The 20,722-nt window shown below is 45.8% G+C and overlaps 1 protein-coding gene across 1 annotated transcript in view; it reads right to left on the bottom strand.

The window, feature by feature from the left end:
- The window catches only part of LOC137621508 (DNA mismatch repair protein Msh2-like), a 139,465-nt gene that overhangs the window by 55,095 nt on the left and 63,648 nt on the right, over positions 1–20,722 (bottom strand). Inside the window, exons 5-7 of the mRNA XM_068351861.1 lie at positions 18,188–18,301; positions 17,773–17,940; positions 10,665–10,850 (exon numbers count right to left, since the gene is read on the bottom strand). Of these exons, the coding sequence (XP_068207962.1) occupies positions 10,665–10,850; positions 17,773–17,940; positions 18,188–18,301 (468 nt within the window). The remainder of the gene's footprint in view (positions 1–10,664; positions 10,851–17,772; positions 17,941–18,187; positions 18,302–20,722) is intronic.

The following is a 20,722-nucleotide window of genomic DNA, read 5'->3' as shown; positions in this document are numbered from 1 at the left end:
ACAAGGGGGCTCAGGAAGGAGCCTGTGTCTCTTGGACTTACTACCCGCAGTTACCACTGGGGCTATATCTTTAAACCGTTTGAAGCGCGGAAATGACGGGGCCGAGCAAGAACCCGTCCAGGGACTTCTCAAGTAGTCCTTCAAGTAGTGAGCCGTAAAGGTTGACTGACTAGACCATGTACCTGCCCTCAGGATTTGGCCTACTGCCATGTTTTCTCAAACGCCAATGAAGTATTTAGACCCCTAATGTCGTGGGGTCTGGGCTTTCCTGGAAGGGGGACCCCTGTACTACTGTAGGGCCTGACGATCACTTGCCTTAGCCAGAAGGAGATAGTGTTCTTGGAGACTGGCTTCTTCACAGTCCTGAGGAAAATGAATAGACTCTTGATCTTGGGACAAAGTCTAGCTGTCCTTTCTAAATACTGCCATACTGCCCTGACAGGGCACAGCAGCAAGTCCCTCGGGTTGTCCGAGCGAGGGATAGCTGGCAGTGAGAACCCTTCAACTTTGGGGTCCCAAGCAGCTGGATTCTGAGTCTTGGCTACGAAGGAGGGTAAGAATCTGAAGGTAGCTTCTCACCAGCCCTTCGAGTGTGAGATCTCGTACGACAGGCCATGAATCTCACCTACTCTTTGCTGATGCCAGAGCTAAATGAAAGACTGCCTTGAGGGTGAGCTCCTTGTCTAGAATGTCTTTTAGAGGCTCGAAGGGAGGTTCCGAAAGCATCTTCAGTACTCTAGCCAAATCCCCCTGGGGCACTCTAGCGGCTTGGGGGGAACACGACTGCTCGAAGCTCTTGATGAGCGTAGAGATATATCTGGAGGCACCTAGGTCTAGGGCCTTCAGGAGGAAGACTTGGGATGGACGTGCCCACTTCGTCCCTGAGATAGACCAGGAAGTCTACTATCTCATGAATGGAGGCCCCTAACGGCCTGATGTTCTTCGAGGAGCACCCCTTAAAAAAGGTAGCCCACTACGCCTGGTACACCTCGACTGACGAACGCCTCGGGTACCCTGACATCCTTGATGCCGACCTCGACAGAAATCCTTCCTTTCTCAGGAGACGCTTGACAACCTCCACGCGTGAAGGCGGAGAGACCGAGGGTTTACGTGGAATCTCTGGAAGTGAGGCTGCCGGAGAAGGTCCGGTCTGTCTGGAAGTGGCCCAGGTGGAAGGCGTGCCAGTTCCTTTAGATCTGCGAACCACTCTCTCTCTCTGACCACCAGGGCGCTACCAAAGTCACCCACAGGTTGGCCATCCGTCTCACCCTGTGAGGACCTGTCTAAGCATCCTGAAGGGTGGGAAGTCATTAACGTCGAGGTTGTCCCAAGGGTGTTGGAAGGCGTCCTCGAATGCTGCTGCTGGATCTGGCACAGGAAAACAAAACACGTGGAGCTGTGCGTTTAGTCTCGTGGCGAAGAGGTCTACCACCGGCGAGCCCCACTTCAGGAAAAGGGTTTTGACCACTTCTGGGTGTAAGGACCACTCAGGCCCTACCACTTGACCCATCCTGCAGAGGCCGTCGGCCAGGACGTTCCTCTTGCCCGGAGAGAACCTGGCTGAAAAATTGATTTGTTCCACTTCGGCCCATTCTAGGAACTCCATCGTGAGACTGCACCGTTCCTTCGACTTCAGTCCTCCTTGCTTTTTCCCGTAGGCCACCACCGTGGCGTTGCCGCACACCGGAGCCACGGTGCTTCCCCGGGGTAGATGGACGAACTCTAGGCACGCCCTTCATACGGTCCTCATCTCCAGCACGTTTATGTGCAGGTTCGTCTCCTCGACTTCCCAATTACCTTTTGCCGTTTTGTCGAGAAGATGGGCACCCCAGCCCTCCTTGGTTGCGTCCGTGAACAGGAGCATCTCCAGAGGGTCGGTTGCGAAGGGCATTCCCTTGAGGGTGTTCGTTCTGACGTTGCTCCACTCCAGGACTTCCTTCGTCTCTGGGGACACCAAGACTATCTTGTGCGGGGAGTCCTATGAGTCTTTGCCAGTCCTTGGCTCTCCTGGGCTGGCCCGACAGGAAGAGCCGGAGTATCTGTTTCAGGTTGTTCAGTCTCTCCGCGGAGGGGAAGGCCCTCGCCATCCAGGAGTCTAGGACCAACACTAGGTAGGTCATCCTGGTGGAGGGTATCAGCTGGGACTTCTCCAGGTTGATGATGATACTCAAGACGTTGCAGAACTGCAGGAGCTTCACGCCTTGCTCCCTCAGTACTTCCTCTGAGGTTAAAAGCAACAACCAGTCATCTAGGTACCGAATCTGGCGGACGCCCTGTTCGTGCGCCCTCGTGAAGCCCTGAGGGCTGTCAACAGTCCGAAGCATAGGGTTTTGAACTGCAATGTTTGGGTACTCCATTTTACTCTTAGGAACTTCCTGCTGGATGGATGGACAGGGACCTGGAAGTAGATGTCTTTGAGGCCTATGGACCTCATGAAGTCCTCCTCCTTCAAGGCCGCTAGGACCGACTTCGGAGTGTCCATCTTGAAGTCGGTGTTGCACACTAATTTGTTGAGGGCTGAAAGGTCTATGACAGGTCTCCAGACCCCTGTCGCCTTCTCCACCAGGATGAGCCTGCTGTAGAACCCTGGACCCGGTTTCTTGACTGGTTCTACTGCCCCTTTCGCCAGCATTGCCGAGCCTTCTTCCTGCAATGCTGCTACTCTCAAGGGGTCCTTGGGTGGTCCACAGATCCGCTCCGTGGTCCCGCCATGCTTGCCAAGATCGTTTGAGGCATCCCCCCACCTGAGGCGTCGGCAGGAGTAGGGGGCCTCCCCTCCTATCTCCTTCGAAAGCCGTGGCCTGAACGCCCTCTCCTGGAGCCTGAGTAGGAGGGCCTGAAGGCTAACTGTGGAGTCGAAGCTCCTCTACAGGGGGCAAGGCAAGGGAAAGATACGTATGCCAACTTCTACATCCGACGGGCAGACGGAGCCAAAAAGGCACTAGGCAAAGGTGTGGGGGGGGGGCATCTCCAGCGGCCACTGAGGCAGGCACTGGAGAGGCAATAGCCCTGTTCGACCTTCTAGGGGGAAAACCACTTTGCCTTCGTCACGGATGGAGCCGTCAAGAATGGGGGTAGCCGTCATGGGTCTACCCCCTCCAGAGGAAATCCGTGGGGTTCAAGTACCCTGCCATGGCAGCGGCCGCCTCCGATGCTTGGATGGGGCTGGCCAGGACGATGGCACAGCTGGCTCCATCACGGATGGAGCCGCCGGGACGGAGGTAGCCGTCATGGGTGTGTCAGCGGCCACCTCCGATGCTTGGATGGGGCTGGCCGGGACGATGGAGCGGCTAGCTCCATCACGGATGGAGCCACCGGGACGGAGGTATCCATCATGGGTCTACCCCCTCCCGGGAATCCGTGGGGTGTGAGTACCCTGGTATACCAGCGGTTGACCACGAAGCCTGAATGGAGCTGTCGTGGTACCGGGTATGGATGCCATTCTGCCGGGTCGAACCAGCGGACGGATGGAGCTTCTGCGGAGATCTGCGGAGCCGCAGGCTTCCCCGTGTTGGCTGGTTGGTTCCTTCGTTCAGGGCGGGCCATCGAAGAACCGGAGGCCGGGACAAGGCTGCCAGTCTGAAGGGGCGACTCTCTCCGCTGGGCGGGAGAAGTCGGAACCTTCGCGGGCTTATGCCTGTCGACCGAGACCTGGTGCGATGACTTCCGTCGATGATCGGGTCTGCTGGAGGAGACGTACCGCGAGGATGGCGAAGGAGCTCTAGGGAGCCAGCCAGTGAGGGCCTCTACTGCACGGGGGTATCTACCAACCTGCTGAGACCCGAGAGCCAGTCCTCATCCGTCGCGGTCTTCGGTTCGTCCAGCCTGTGGTGCCGTCTGATGAGGGCTAGTACTTTTCTGTACACGGGGGCCTCGTCCGCTGAGCCTACCGTCGGATGCCCTTCTGCCTGAGAAGGAGTACCTACGACGGGGGGCCCCGCTTGGAGTGAAGGCATCCTTTGTCGTGGTACAACTTTGGCGGTTCTGGATGGAGGACGGGCATCGTCGCTGGGACGGAGGCCTCCATCCTGGACTTGGCTCTCCCCCATGGAGGACCAAGCTGCTGCGGGCTTCCTCGTGGCTGCTGGTTGTCTTTCACGTTCTGGCCGGCCTGTCAAAGTCTTGGAGGCTGGGACACGGCTGCCAGACCGAAGGGGCGACTCTCCGCTGGGCGGAAGGAGTCGGAACCTTCGCAGACTTATGCCGGTCTGCCAGAGCCTTCTGTAGGGGGCGTACTTCGGAGCGGAAGAACGAGCCCTTGGGAGCCAGCCAGAGGTACCCGGAACTGCTGAAGCTCCGAGGAGGTGTCTGCTTGGGATGGCGAGACACACCCATTCCTCCCCAGGGGGACGACTTCTTTTGTGCCTCCTTCTGGGAGATCCTCCGACGGGGGCGCTGACACATGTGACGGGGGTACTCCGACGGAGGACCTCGCACGTGGGGGAGTCCTGGATCGACGCTCTCACGGGGGTTCCCGTCGAAGGACGGGCATCGCCTTCGGGACGGGGGCCTCCGTCCTGGGTCCAACATCTCTTCCGGAGGTTCTCGTATCTGCGGGCCTGCCCGTCAAGAAAAACCGAGGGCTGCACTCGTGACGAGCTAGGTGGCTTTTGGAGGTCAGGACTTGGCTGCCAGACCGAAGGGGCGACTCTCTCCGCTGGGCGGATGGAGCCGGAACCTTCGCGGTCTTACGCCTGTCGACTGGAACATGCCATGATGAGTCCCTCCGTCGGGTACCGCTGCTGCCGGAGGAGTATCTATCTGAGGAGCTCACTGCTCTTGGGGGAAACCCACGCAATGGGGTCCGACGGCGGGGAAAGCTCCGTGACGAGTATAGAAGAGGAACCTAGGTAGGAGACTAGGTTCTGCTGACCTCAAGGAAAACACAAGAAAATAGGGAAAACTACGCAAAAAACCATCTTAGTGTCTAGTAACTCACTTCTGCAAGAATCCTAGGAGACGTCCTTCCAATGATAGTGTATCCCATGGCAGTTTCAGGGGGATATCCGAGCCATTTCCGGTAAGGGAATAGGGGAAGGAAGAACAAGGGGGCTCAGGAAGGAACCTGTGTCTCTTGGACTCGCTACCCGCAGTTACCACTGGGGCTACACCCTTAAACCATTTGGAGCGCGGAAATGACGGGACCGCGCGAGAACCCGCCCAGGGACTTTCTCGAGTGGTCCTTCAAGCAGTGAGCCGTAAAGGTCGACTGGTTAGACCAAGTACCTGCCCTCAGGCTTTGCCCCACTGCCATGTACTTCTCAAATGCCAAAGAAGCATTTAGACTCATAATGTTGGGGGGTCTGGGCTTTCCTGGAAAGGGGACCCCTGCACTACTGTAGGGCCTGACGATCACTTGCCTTATCCAGAAGAAGAAAGTGTTCTTGGAGACTGGCTCCTTCCCAGTCCCGAGGAAAATGAACAGACTCTTGATCTCGGGATGAAGTCTAGCTGTCCTTCTAATAACTGCCATACTGCAAGTCCCTCGGGTTGTCCGAGCGAGGAAAAGCTGGCACTGGGAACAATTCTATTTTGGGGTCCCAAACAACTGGATTCTGAGTCTTGGCTACGAAGGAAGGTAAGAATCTGAAAGTAGTATATCGCCAGCCCTTCGAGTGTGAGATCTCGTACGACAGGCCAGGAATCTCACCTACTCTTTGCTGATGCCAGAGCTAAACGAAAGACTGCCTTGAGGGTGCTCTCCTTGACTAGAATGTCTTTTAGAGGCTCGAAGGAAGGTACCAAAATCAACTTCAAGTACCCTAGCCACATCCCCCTGGGGCACTCTAACGGCTTGGGGGAAAAACGACTGCTCGAAGCTCTTGAAGAGCGTCGAGATCTACCTGGAGGCACCCAGGTCTATGTCCATCAGGAGGAAGACTTGGGATGGACATGCCCACTTCGTCCCTGAGATAGACCAGGGAGTCTGCTATCTCGTGAATGGAGGCCCCTAACGGCCTGATGTTCTTCGAGGAGCACCCCTTAGAAAAGGTAGCCCACTACGCCTGGTACACCTCGACTGACGAACGCCTCAGGTACCCTGTCATCCTTGATGCTGTCCTCGACGGAAATCCTTCCTTTTTCAGCAGACGCTCGATAACCTCCACGCGTGAAGAAAGGATCAAGGGTTTTCGTGGAGCCTCTGGAAGTGAGGCTGCCGGAGAAGGTCAGGTCTGGTCTGTCTGGAAGTGTCCCAGGTGTAAGGCATGCCAGTTCCTTTAGATCTGCGAACCACTCCCTCTCTGGCCACCAGGGCGCTACCAAAGTCACCCACAGGTTGGCCGTCCATCTCACTCAAACGTTGCTGCTGGATCTGGCACAGGAAAACAAAACACGGGGAGCTGTGCATTTAGTTTCGTGGCGAAGAGGAGCCCCACTTCAGGGAGAGGGTTTTGACCACTTCTGGGTGTAGGGACCACTCGGGCCATACCACTCGACCCTTCCAGTTGAGGCCGTCGGCCAGGACGTTCCTCTTCCCCGGAGAGAACCTGGCTGAAAAATTAATTTGTTCCACTTCAGCCCATTCTAGGATTTCCATCGTGAGATTGCACCGTTCCTTCAAATTCAGTCCTCCTTGCTCTTTCAAGTAGGCCACCACCGTGACGTTGTCGCACCCCGGATCCACGGAGCTTCCCCGGGGTAGATGGACGATCTCTAGGCCCGTTCTTTGTACGATCCTCATGTCCAGCACGTATATGTGCAGGTTCGTCCCCTCGACTTCCCATTTACCTATTGCCATTTTGTCGAGAAGATGAGCACCCCAGCTCTCCTTGGAAACGTCAGTGAACAGGAGTATCTCCGGAGGGTAGGCAGAAAAGGGCATTCCCTTGGGGGTGTTCGCTCCGATTGCTACCACCCCAGGACTTCCTTCGTCTCTGGGGACACCAGGACTATCCAGTGCGGGGAGTCCTATCAGTCTTCGCTAGACCTTGGCTCTCCTGGGTTGGCCCGACAGGAAGGGCCAGAGTATCTGTTTCAGGATGTCCAGTTTCTCCGTGGAGGGGAAGGACCTCGCCATCCGGGAGTCTAGAACCAACCCTAGGTAGGTCATCCTGGAGGAGGAAATCAGCCGGGACTTCTCCAGGTTGATGATGATACTCAAGACGTTGTAGAACTGCAGGAGCTTCTCGTCTTGCTCCCTCAGTACTTCCTCTGGGACTGAAAGCAACAACCAGTCACCTAAGTACCGAATCTGGCGGACGTCCAGTTCGTACGCCCAGCCTGAAACTGTTGAGAAGACCTTCGTGAAGCCCGAGGACTGCCGACAGTCTGAAGCATAGGGTTTTGAACTGCCATGTTTTGGTACTCCATTTTTCCCTTAAGAACCTCCTAATGGAGGGATGGACAGGGACCTGGAAGCAGACGGCTTCGAGGCCTATGGACCTCAGCAGTCCTCCTCCTTCAAGGTCGCTAGGACCGACTTCGGAGTGTCCATCTTGAAGCCGGTGTTGTACACGAATTGTTGAGGGCTGAAAGGTCTCCAGAACCCTGGACTCGGTTTTCGACTGGTTCTACTGCCCCTTTCGCCAGCATTGCCGAGCCTTCTTCCTGCAATATTGCTACTCTCCAGGGGTCTCTGGATACCAACCACTACCCCTGTTGATCTGGGATCCGAGGTGGAGGTCCGCTAGGAAGGGAAGCTTGTACCCCTCCTTTAGTACTGCTACGGTCCCCGGATCCGCTCCGTGGTCCCGCCATGCTTGCCAATATCGTTTGAGGCATCCCCCCACCTGAGGCGCCAGCAGGAGTAGGGGGGCCTCCCCTCCTAACTCCTTCGAGAGCCGCGGCCTGAACGCCCTCTCCTGGAGTCTGAGTAGGAGGGTCTGAAGGCTAACTGAGGAGTCGAAGCTCCCCTACGGGGGGCAAGGCAAGGGAAAGATTACGTGTGCCAACTTCTACATCCGAAGGGCGGACGGAGCCGAAGAGGCACTGGGCAAAGGTGCGGGGCTCCCTCTCCAGCGGCCACTGAGGCAGGCACTGGAGAGGCAATAGCACCGTTCGACACGCTCGGGGAAAAACCACTCTGCCTTCGTCACGGATGGGGCCGTCATGGGCCTACCCCCTCCCGGGGAAATCCGTGGGGTTTAAGTACCCTGCCAAGTCAGCGGCCTCTTCTGATGCTTGGATGGGGCTGGCCGGGACAATGGCACGGCTGACCCCTTCACGGATGGAGCCGCCGGAACGGAGGTATCCGTCATGGGTGTGTCAGCGGCCACCTCCAATGCTTGGATGGGGCTGGCCGGGACGATGGAGCGGCTATCTCCATCACAGATGAAGCCACTGGGACGGAGGTACCCGTCATGGGTCTACCCCCTCCCGGGGAGATCGTGGGGTTTAAGTACCCTGCCATGTCAGCGGCCGCCTCCGATGCTTGGACGGGGCTGGCCGGGACGATGGCACGGCTGGCTCTATCACGGATGGAGCCGCCGGGACGGAGGTAGCCATCATGGGTGTGTCAGCGGCCACCTCCAATGCTTGGATGGGGCTGGCCAGGACGATGGAGCGGCTACCTCCATCACGGATGAAGCCACTGGGACGGAGGTAGCCGTCATGGGTCTACCCCCTCCCGGGAAATCCGTGGGGTGTAAGTACCCTGGCATACCAGCGGTTGACCACGAAGCCTGAATGGAGCAGTCGTGGTACCGGGTATGGATGCCATGCTACCGGGTCGATCCAGCGGCTACCTCCGCTGGAAGGATGGAGCTCCTGCGGATATCCATGGAGCCACGGGCTTGCCTGTGCTGGCTGGTTGGTTCCTTCGTTCAGGGCTGGCCATCGAAGGACCGGAGGCCGGGACAAGGCTGCCAGTCCGAAGGGGCGACTCTCTCCGCTGGGCGGGAGAAGTCGGAACCTTCGCGGGCTTATGCCTGTCGACCGAGACCTGGCTGTCGAAGTCTTGGAGGCTGGGACACGGCTGCCAGACCGAAGGGGCGACTCTCCGCTGGACGGAAGGAGTCGGAACCCTCGCGGAGTTATGCCGGTCTGCCAGAGCCTGCTGTTGCCGGGGTTCACGTCGAAGGGCGGGCATCGCCGTCGGAACGGGGGCCTTCGTACTGGGTCCACTGCGCTCGTGCCGAGCTAGGTGGCCTTTGGAGGTCAGGACTCGACTGCCAGACCGAAGGGGCGACTCTCTCCGCTGTGCGGATGGAGCCGGACCCTTCGCGGACTTACGCTTGTCGACTGGAACCTGCCATGATGAGTCCCTCCGTCGGGTGCCGCTGCTGAGCTTCCTCAGCGCCCCGTCTTGGGAGGCTCCTTCTTGGCGACGTCCTCGGCTGAAGAAGTGACTGAAAAACACGCCAAAGAGGCTGGAGAAGAATTAGGGACATTTTTCCCCCACATGGGGTCATCAGAGGAGACGTGGCCTGCTTGCACCAGGACTCCGTCTCCCAACACACTCCCGCCCCTCCCTCAAGCCCCTCACTCGTCTGGAACGACGCCACAACCCCACTATCCTGAAGATCAGACTCTTGGGGAAGAGCAATGGGCACTTCCCCACAACTGACTTACCTCATCCCCTACTCTGGGTAGGGGAGGATGGCTGTATAAAGAAGCTCCATCCGACGAGGCATCGGGAGAAGTAAGCGGCGGGGAGAGGCTCGTCTTCCTATGAGACCTCTTGGACGCATTCTTCTTCTTGGTGCCGAAGCGCACCCACTGCACCACGTTCCAGGACTCGCACTCCGGACACGCGGCTGTAGGAGAACACAGAGGATAAGGGTAGGAAGGATGATTTATTGTTAATTTGTTCTCTTCAGCTATTTATTTCCTTATTTCATTTCCTCACTGGGCTATTTTTCCTTATTGGAGCCCCTGGGCTTAAGGCATCTTGCTTTTCCAAAAAGGGCTGTAACTAGGATAGTAATAATAATAAAAATAATAATGGGTCCACGTGGGGACCGCGAAAGACACAAAAAGGGGGTCGGGGACACAGGGTCGCACTGGGTAAGGAGAGAGCGTCGAGATGTTATCACGACGCGACCAGAGAACTTACTGGAGATCGAGACCTGAGCAAGCATGCTCTCTGACCTGGGGGATAGCCTCAGGGCATGTTCCACTCCACCTGAGGTTACCCCTCATAGAAAACGGGACTAGGGTAAACTACACAAAACTCTGGTCGGTTGGGAGGAGATCCCAGATACTCCTAAGAAAGTAGTTCGAGGTAAGTATTCTGTGTTGGAACAATATAAAATTAGATACTGTATAGGTAAAACTACTTGTATTTCTTTTTATCATTTGCAGAAAAGGTTTACAGGATAACAATTAAACCAGAAGCCTTAGGGTGTGAGAGGAAAACTTTTCTTTGCTGAGACAGGAAGGATAGGTGTCTTTATTGACAGTATTTCTATTTTTTGTCAACTTGATCATTTTGCCATATTTAAGTGAATCTCTGCATATATTTTTTTTATAATAGTTGTGTATTTAAATAGCCAAATTAAAGTGAAGTTAAAGAAGGCACATCAATGGTTATGGAGGAAGGACCGTATAAAAAAAGGCTTAAAATACTTCTTCCAAAGACCAAACACAAACCTTAACAATAGATGGAAACATCAATAAAGTTGAATAATTTCCTCTACAACACTGACTTACCTTAACAGCAGGAATATCAAAGCTTTAGAGGTCAATAAAAAATCATGTAACATTTCAGGAGGGTTACTTCTTACCTCTAGGTATTTGATGACAACAGTCAAGGCTGCAAGGGCAACAACTCGATCAAATTCTGGTCTGGCAGCAACAGAGCTGGCATCTTTTACTCCTCGCAACAGACGATTCAAATCTTGATCTGCATCTTTCACTGAGAATTCATTCTTCTTTCTCTCAGTGAGGAGCATATTGCTTCTTGAAAGTACCTAGGATATTTGGTATGTTAGCAAATTATTACAATACAATGAAAAATATTTTTAGCCTAAAATCATCAAATAACTCTTCAACATCTCAATTTCTATTGCCCTTATCTACAAATTAGATATGCATTTTTCTTGTTTTTCTTTATACATAGATTTAACGCTAGAATTGATTTAATTCTTATGCCATTCTATCAATCTATATAACTTCCTCTAGTCTTCTGTCAATAATGTTCACATTAAAGAGTAGCCTATCTAAATTCATTGCTTTAAAAACACTTTTACATTATAATACTGTATTAAGAGTTAACATATGCATTTTTTTCCAGAATCAGCACACAACATTTAAAAAAATTTGCTGGCATTCAGGGCATCCTGAAGCAACTACTATACTCGGTACTTCAAGTTTATGCATTTTCATGATTCACTAAGACTACTTTATTCGTAAGTAAAATAAACTTGAATAATGTACAATATGTTGTTACGTAAATGTAATAATTTCTTATATTTTTCTGCATTACCTATAGAGTAGGTTGTAGCTTATCTAGTAATAATAACAATAACAATTTGTTTACTTTATAATATAACAGTATTTATTAATTGCAGCAGTTTTAAAAAGGCAAAAAATGAGTTCCTATAAAGAAATTGTATTTACAATTTCATACTAAACTAGAAAAGCACTCTAAAGTGCAAGACCTCCGCCATGGCAGCTTATTTCTCAAAAACTGCTTACCTTTCCCAGAATCAATTTAGACCGTAAGCGTATTTGAAGTGTGTGACAACCATGAGTAAAGTTGGGGTTATGGTTACGGTTAATTCGGTCGACCTTAACCTTTGACCTAGGAATTTTAAAAGTTAAACACTTCCACATCTCAACATAACAACTAATCCCTGAAAGTTTCACTATTCTATGAGTAAAATGGTGGCCTGGAACTTGTTAAAAAACAAACAAATAGACAAACATCGGGCGAAAACCTAACCTTCCCATTTCGTTAGCAAAGAAAATAACAACTATTTTGTTTATAGAGTTGCTATGCATGCACGGATTGAAGACAACTCAGCCATATTTTGAAGTTTCTCTAGTTACCTACTGTTGTCAATCATTTCTCAACGACCCAAATCAATTATTCTTAGATTGCCAAAGTAAGTGGTTAGGATGGAAATATCCTTATTAAAAACAGAATTCTAATAATAAAATTTCTTATTTCTAAACTCACCTAATGTTCATATAGCTCCTTTTCCAGAAGTTCACTTTTATTGACATTTACCCAAAAATTTGAAAAATACTTTAAAATTTTCCCATCTTTCCCTTCACAAATAAAAGCCTTTAGTAAAAGACGGAATATTCTAGCAGAGGTGGTAATTGACACACCAATCAAGGTTTCTGTCTCTTCAGAATTTCTGTAGTGATTGAACATCTCCAGATTATTTGCTTATTACTGAGCATTAATATACCTTCCCCTGTTGGTTGGCAAATACTGCAGGGAGTATACATGGGAATTGTTGCTAGATCTTGATCTTAGAAGACAAAGATATTTAGTTTTAGTAAAAAAAATTATCTGACATTTCAATGGATTCTGAGTTTTTCTGTTTTTAAGAAGCATGGGTTTTATGGATAAGCTTTAACCCTGGATAGGTACGGTCCTCGGACACCCCTTTAAGGGTATACTCGGACGCGAACGACCCCGACGCCAAAAAAAATTCTTGAAAAATCAGTTTTTGCAGTAACCTCCTTTTTTCTTTTGCCAAAAAAAAACTTCAATGAATGCTTAAAACAACTGTAAAGATAAATACTACTCATCTGCAGAAAAACTATTTATTATAAATATTTTAAAAAATTAAGTAGAAAAAAAAAAAGACCTGACATAAAAATTCATAAAAAAAAAGTTTATACATATATACACAAATCCTTTTAGGAATTGATTCTTGAATGTTTAGGACACATCTTGATGTATTTTGGATGAAGTCAGACCCATGGAGGTGAAGATCTGAAATGAGAAAAAAAGGGTAACTTTTTTTGGCCAAAAAAAATTGTCCAAATTTCATGAATTTTTTTGGGTACCCAAATGAAATAGGAAGTGGCTAATTTTTTTAGGGAATAAACATATGTTATCCTAAAATAGAAATATGTAAAAAAATCTTCATTATTTTGTAAATTACATTTATATCAGGGGCCATATCTAAAGGTAATTTTTTGAGTACTTGGAAATTTCGTAAAAAAATACATATATTTAATATATAATATGATATTTATGCAGGTAAAAATATACCAAAATATCACAAATTCTATAGGGAACAAGAATATATATAGATAGGGCAGCTTACGCTTCGGATATGTCCACAAAATTGCCGCCAACCACACTGACTCAGACTCCCTAATCTGCCACTTGAAATGTAGGAAGGGTATGTCAATTTCAAGGTGTTATTTACTAATCTAATTATTATTGGATATGCATAAAAATTGTATGGTGGGTTGCTGGATAATTGTCGATTATTTTACGTCTATAAAATTAAAATTCTGACCCAAAAAAATTTTTTTGAAGGGAAATAAAATCGAAAAAAAAAAAATGTAAAACAATATTTTAGCTAAAAAAATTTGATGATATTCAATCAAAAAAAAAGTAAACAAAATTTTCCGACAAATAAACATCTAGAGGAATCATTACTCTGTGATAGTTCCTTAGTACGTAGTAATTTTGAAAGAATTGGGAAAAAACGAAAAAATGGCAATCACCGGAAAATCGAACACATACCTATATATACGCCATATCTGGCTAAAAAAAAGATAGGCATGGGTAGCCAGATCATCTAGAAACACTTTCCAACACTATAAAAATATAAGTTTTGCGACACTACTTGCCAATTCCTTACGGTAACATGACTAAGCAAAAAAATGCAAAACAAATAAAAAGGGGCACTCGTGGAAAAATGGCCATTCTAATATACGGCATTTCAGAAAAAAAAAATTTCAGCCACGTGCTAGGCAAACCATCAAGGCATATTTTCCGACAAATAAACATATAAATGAAATATTACTCTGTGATAGTTCCTTAGTACGTAGTAATTTTGAAAGAAATGGGAAAAAACGAAAAAATGGCAATCACAGGAAAATCGAACACATACTTATATATACGCCATATCTGGCTAAAAAAAAAATAGGCATGGGTAGCCAGATCATCTAGAAACACTTTCCAACACTATAAAAATATAAGTTTTGCGACACTACTTGCCAATTCCTTACGGTAACATGACTAAGCAAAAAAATGCAAAACAAATAAAAAGGGGCACTCGCGGAAAAATGCCCAACATTCTAATATACGGCATCTCAGATAAAAAAAAAAAGACATGCACGTGTTAGCCCAACCATCAAGGCACACTTTCTAACACAAACATGAAAAAAAAATCAATAATATACGGCAATTCCTTACTACGTAGTAAATTTTTACAAATATTGAAAAAAAAACAGAAATTGGCAACCGCAGTTAAATACCCAATATACCAATAACTACGTCGTATCTGACAAAAACAAAATCACGCATGGGTAGCCAGATCATCTAGACACACTTTCCAACATTAAAAAAGCAAAAGTTTTACGACACTATTTCGCAATATCTTACGGAAAAATGACTTGGCAAAAAAATTTAAAAAAATTAAAAAGGGACACTCGCGGTAAAATGCCCGACATTCTAATATACGACATCTCAGATAAAAAAAAAGACATGCACGTGTTAGCCCAACCATCAAGGCACACTTTCTAACACATAAACATGAAAAAAAAATGAATAATATACGGCAATTCCTTACTACGTAGTAATTTTTACAAATATTGAAAAAAAACAGAAATTGGTAACCGCAGTTAAATACCCAATATACCAATAACTACGTCGTATCTGACAAAAACAAAGTCATGCATGGGTAGCCAGATCATCTAGACACACTTTCCAACACTAAACAAGCAAAAGTTTTACGACACTATTTGGCAATATCTTACGGAAAAATGACTTGGCAAAAAAATGAAAAAAAATGAAAAAGGGGCACTCGCGGTAAAATGGTCCTCGTGGTGATGAACGACATTTTAACTAAAAAAAAAACATGCACATGGTAGCCAAACAATCCACCAAGACTTTCCACAACTGATAACCTATACAAGTTGCACCATTCTACGACAATTTCATAATACGTAATAACTTTGATAATTATGCAAACTACCTCAGAAGGGTAAACTCGGACGCGAACGACCCCGACGCGTCTCAGAAATCGGGGAAGGAGTACAGCTACAGCAATGCACATCTGGACACTACTAGAGCGTGTAGGGGAGACACCTCCTGCAGGTCGATCACCCACAAATTCAGTCACAGGGGTGAGTCACGTGAGAAAAACCTGTTTTTTTTTGACGCTCGGGGTCGCAAACGACCCACCGTACCTATCCAGGGTTAAATTTCTATTTATCACAGATTCTTGTATCTTAATGTATTTTTCATACCTTTATATTTGCTATGTTTCTTTTTTATTCATTAGATTTATTGTCGCAAACGATGTGAGCAACCTTATATGAAATGCCAAAATGCCAACCCATAGCCCAGTCATTCTCTAACCATAGACTTTGGAGCGGGTGTGGGGGGAATAGCTGACATTTTTGGCGGCGGAGTCAATAACGCCAATACCAATAAACATATTCGAATGAAATTTTAAGGGATTATCTAGATATATATGAGCTTTGTTTCTGTCCATTTTCATGTTCATACCTGCTATAGGCATGCCCTGGCTGTCACTTTTGTTCTAAGTGAAGATTTTTAGCTAAAAAATCAGTCGAGGAGGAGAAAACTACTCCTAAAGTTTTACAGATATCCAAATTATTTTCACAGGGTTTGATAGGTGTTATATGAACTATATTCTTATCAATTTTTATATTGATACTTGCCATAAAAAAGTACCCGTAACCATTTTTCGATATCTGGTGGAGGACGATTTTCGGCGGGGCAGTAAATTACTCGTAGAATACTTCACATATCTCTGAATGAAATTTTCAGGGATTTATGGAATGGATATTTACTTTGTCCATATTAATTTTCATGTTGATATCTTCCATAGAAAAGCCACAGTAAACGTTTATTTCGGTACAGGTTGAAGGGTTATTTTTGGCGGTAGAGTAAATTGTTCCAAGAATAATTCAGTTATTTAGAAACATATAAGCTTTGTTTCTACCAATTTTCATGTTCATACCTGCTATAAGAATGTCCAGGCTTTCACTTTTGTGCGTGACTATTTTAAGCTAAAAATCAGTGAGGAGCCGCAAACTACTCTTAAAGTTTTACAAATATCCAAATGATTTTCACAGGGTTTGATGGGTGTTATATGAACTACATTCATACCAATATTCATATCGATACTTGCCATAGAAAAGTCACAGAAGCCATTTTTCAATACCCACAGGAGGCTGATTTTCGGCGGCGCAATAAATTACTCGTAAAATATTTCACATATCTAAATGAAATTTTCAGGGATCTATGGGATGGATATTAACTTTGTCCATACCAAATTTCAGGTGGATATCTGCCATAGAAAAGCCACAGCAAAAGTTTATTTTGGTATGGGTTGAATGACTATTTTTGCCAGTGGAGTAAATTGTTCCTAGAATAATTCACATATCCAAATGGAAATTTCAAGGATTGATGTGAAACAGGTTCTCTTCCTGCTCAATTCCATGGTAATATCTACAATTGAAAAGACAGTTATCATGTAGCCTTCTTAAAAATGATGTTAAATGTAGCAACATTACAGTGAACTACGTGATAGTGAGTGACATGAACGAGGGACACTGCTGATCCCATAAACAATATCCGTCCCGAGTTCAGTTACTTATAATATATTTTTCCCTCCTGAATTTATTTGGCCCAGCTCTAAAGTGGAGCTTGACTCATTGGGCTGGTTAATCTCCTCTTCACTAAAGGGGTTAACTACTGCACTGTAATTGTTCAGTGGCTACTTTCCACATAGTAAGGGTAAAAATGACACTTAAGCTATGTTAAGCACCTCTTCTAGTCTTGGATAGTGCCCTAGCCTCTGTTCCACAGTTTTCCACTCTCTTGGGTTAGAGATTTCTTGCTTCAGGGTACACTCCAGCACACTATTCTCTTTCCTTATTTCCTTTTATCACTGGACTATTTTCCCTGTTGGAGCCCTTGGACTTCATCCTGCTCTCTCAAATTAGGTTTTAGGTTAAAATAATAGTAAACTATACAAATGTATGCAAAATGGAAAGCCAATTAATAGCACTCACTTGCTGGCTAATTTACCTCAACTAACAATAATTTGAATTCTGGATGGAGTCTGAAGTGGAGAGGCCAATAAAATAACAAATCTCTATGGATTAGGGTTTTGATGGGTAGCATAATCATGTACCTATGTGGTATGGTGTACCGTAAGCACACATCTTGCAGAGGATACCATATACAATGTGGACACACTATAGATTGTGCTTGAATTTGTTGTTATGCCCATTCAGCCAAATCTGCATTGGTTTTTTATCCCTTCCCTTGGTTTCCACATAGTTCCCCAAACTCAAATTCACATTCCTTCAACTATTACCATTTATTCAGTAAATCCCTTGAAGGACCCCTACAGGTCTAGACATGCATCAGTGATTTTGTTACAAGTAATTTACATCAATAATGATACATAAAAATAGAAACAAATAAACCATTTTTGCACCATATCAAACGCCTCATCAGTTTTACGTTTTCCTAAATCTATGGACTAGCATGTAAATCAATAATTTTAGCGATTTGAAACTCCAAAACACTCTTAAATACTATAATTTTATTGGGAATCCTAATTAACCCAAAATGATGAAGGATAGAAATAATTGTGACAAAACTAGAAAATGTTCTAAAAGGTAAACAATCTTATTCTAGCCAGAATCACTCACCTGTTTGAGCTTAACTCCATCTGGGCCCAAATCACCTTGTGCAATTAAGCATTCCTTAGGTCCAAGCTGAACAATTAGAGCCTCCAAGTTACTGAATGAATCATTGTCAGTGAATTCTGATAGAGTCATTACCCTTCCTGCTGCATCTACATAACCGGCTCCAACAATCTGACATGAATGGAAACCATTATAGTAAGGGCAAGATAATAAAAAATTACATTTATACATTCAAAGCAATCAACAAACCAAAAACCTTACAGCATTTAATTACCTTGAGAACAAAATTGAGTTTACAATTATTGTGACTCAGAGACGTTACATCAACATATTAGATCTTTACACGAGCATTTGTACCAATAAATATAGAAATGTTGCAAACAATATCACATTTTACTTAATGCAGCTTTAAACTTACCCTTTGTCCACCTTCGGATGACAACTTTACTGCCATTACGCCTGTTGTAACATTCAACTCGCTGTTTCCCCCAAAGAGGATTTCTTCAAACTGAGACAAATTACCAGGGGAGGCCTATAAGGAATAAACCATAATTATTCATATGATTAATTGTTACATTAAAAATTATTCAAAATTACACTTATTAAAACTTAAAAAATTTATATTTGGGAGTTACACTTTAATATAAAAACTCTTATACATACATTTTTGTACCAAGCCTAGAAAGGTTATTAATTTTCAAAATTTTTCTCTGGTGTTCATTTTATGATCAACAGAATCCTTATTCATTCATATACAATGAAAATGTCAAGCCACATAACTACAAGTTATTTTATGTCAAAGAATTCATCTCACTGCTAATCATTTCTCACTTAACTAACACCCCAAAATCCCCAACTAATGCCACATGAATTATACAATACAGCATTGTACTATGACTAAAAACATTACAAATTAAACAAAGCAATGTTACATTGTAAAGACATATGATGTAAACAAAAACAGGTGACTAAAAAAGATGGTTGGTGAGGCTGGCAAGTCTTAATATATTAGTCAATAGAAAATGTCAGCAAGCTCAAAAGCATAAATTAAAGCCAAAAGGATGGAGGAGCGATGTTAATACAAAAGGTGAATGTATGGAAGTCAGGCACCCATAAATATTACCTGGACCAAAAGCCTCACTTTCACCTTTTGGCCCAGGACTGAGAGGGGTGGAAGGGAAGTTAATTTAAAGGACTCAGTTTTGTATAACTAGAAAAAATACAAATTACTTTTAAAAATTTGAGATTTGTTTTGTATGCAAAATACAGACCAATGGGAAGGGTTGTTGTTCTTTCCTGGAAATGATATACACCCTGGCCATGTAAAGGAGGAAAAGCATTAACTCCAGCTACCTCCTACAGTCAAAACTCTTGTTATCTGCGATTAATTGGTTTATGAAAATGGCCATACAGTATATAACAGATTCAAGTACTGTATACAAAAAAAAAAAAATTCTCATAAGAAAACATGAGGATCCAAAGTCCTCAACTTTTATCATATTTTATCAAAATGAACTTTATTTTACCTTAAATAAATAATAACTGTAATTATTTTGAATAAAGCAGGTCAGAACTGACCGTCCTGGATGGCGCCAGCTGGATCGGGACCCAGTCAGGAGTGGCGCTAATTTCAAAATTACAACTCCACGGAGTTTTAACGTATCTTTTACTTGCGGTAGTTGCGTTCGTAAGTCTAAAAGTTTGCAAGTAGGATGTTCGCACCTTGAGAATCTACACTATATCCTTATTCATTGCAGGCGAAATTAAAAGTGAAGAGCTTCCAACAGGTAGGGGGTGGTAGCTTTTCGCCCACACTAACCACTAGTTATCTACTTCTATAACGATTTCAACAGCTGTTCCAGCTTGCACTGAAAATATGACAAACTTATAACAGAGTTTGTATTTTTCCTAACATACATACCCAAATTCTTTATTATAGGAGATATTCTAGCGCGAGCTGGAAAATACGGCAGAAAAACCTTAACAAGGTCGCTAACGACCAGGCAGGTAGTTATCCACCAGTTAGCGACGGGGAACCGCCGGTCGGTAGATACTGTTTACCTTCAATCGGATTTTAACTAGGACTATTCTAGGGGACGGTGATGGAGGGAAGATCTGTGTAAAGAATTCGGGTTTGTATGTTAGGAAAAATACAAACTCTGTTATAAGTTTGTCATTTGCTCCTACACTTGATACAAACCCTCATTCTTTACTATAGGAGACTTAAGTCTTGAGGTTAGGGTGGCCAAGGAGTTCCCTATTCCTAGGGAAGATAGTCCTTAGATTAGACTCTTTAGAAGAAAAAATCTCCCGTTAATCTTCTTTCTTTGAAGATCCCCATAATCTTAGCACAACTGAAAGTTTGTAGCTTTGTGGAAACAAATGTTTCAGGAAGAAGTGGGTCAGGAACATTCGACTCGGACCCTTTCATACTTAGGATTCCCCCGACCTTGAAAAGGGAAACCTCGTCACTATGAGTATAACTTATACATTGTGAGAGGAATCAGATGAGTTTCATACCTTATTTCAATTGGCGAGTCCAGCTGAAACTGGCTACAGACTAGGACACCCAGATGGGAGGGAGAAGGAAACGAAGAAGATAGATGGATGTCCTTCTTAAAACCTAGTGTAACACAGGATCCTCAACCAATGGCTACTGTCCCCTGAAAGGGCGTAAGGTAGCTACAGCACCTGTTGACCTGCCACAATAGTCCCTATAGAAAAGGTGTCTAGAGACCTATGTGTCACATCGCTCAAATAGTGAATGGTGAATGTAGAATGGCATTTCCAGACCCCAGCTCTTAAGACTTGTGAGACTGAGAAATTTCTCTTAAATGCCAACTCCCCTAACTTGATGGGCTTGGGGTTGTGCTGCCTCTGGGTCTATGTGAATGGTTCTCGCAATAACTTTCTTGAGCCAGAAAGAGATGGTGTTGCGAGAGATTCTCTTCTT

This window comes from Palaemon carinicauda, chromosome 28, assembly GCF_036898095.1.
Source record: "Palaemon carinicauda isolate YSFRI2023 chromosome 28, ASM3689809v2, whole genome shotgun sequence".
NCBI lineage: Eukaryota > Metazoa > Arthropoda > Malacostraca > Decapoda > Palaemonidae > Palaemon > Palaemon carinicauda.
This window is presented reverse-complemented; position numbering and strand designations above follow the sequence as displayed.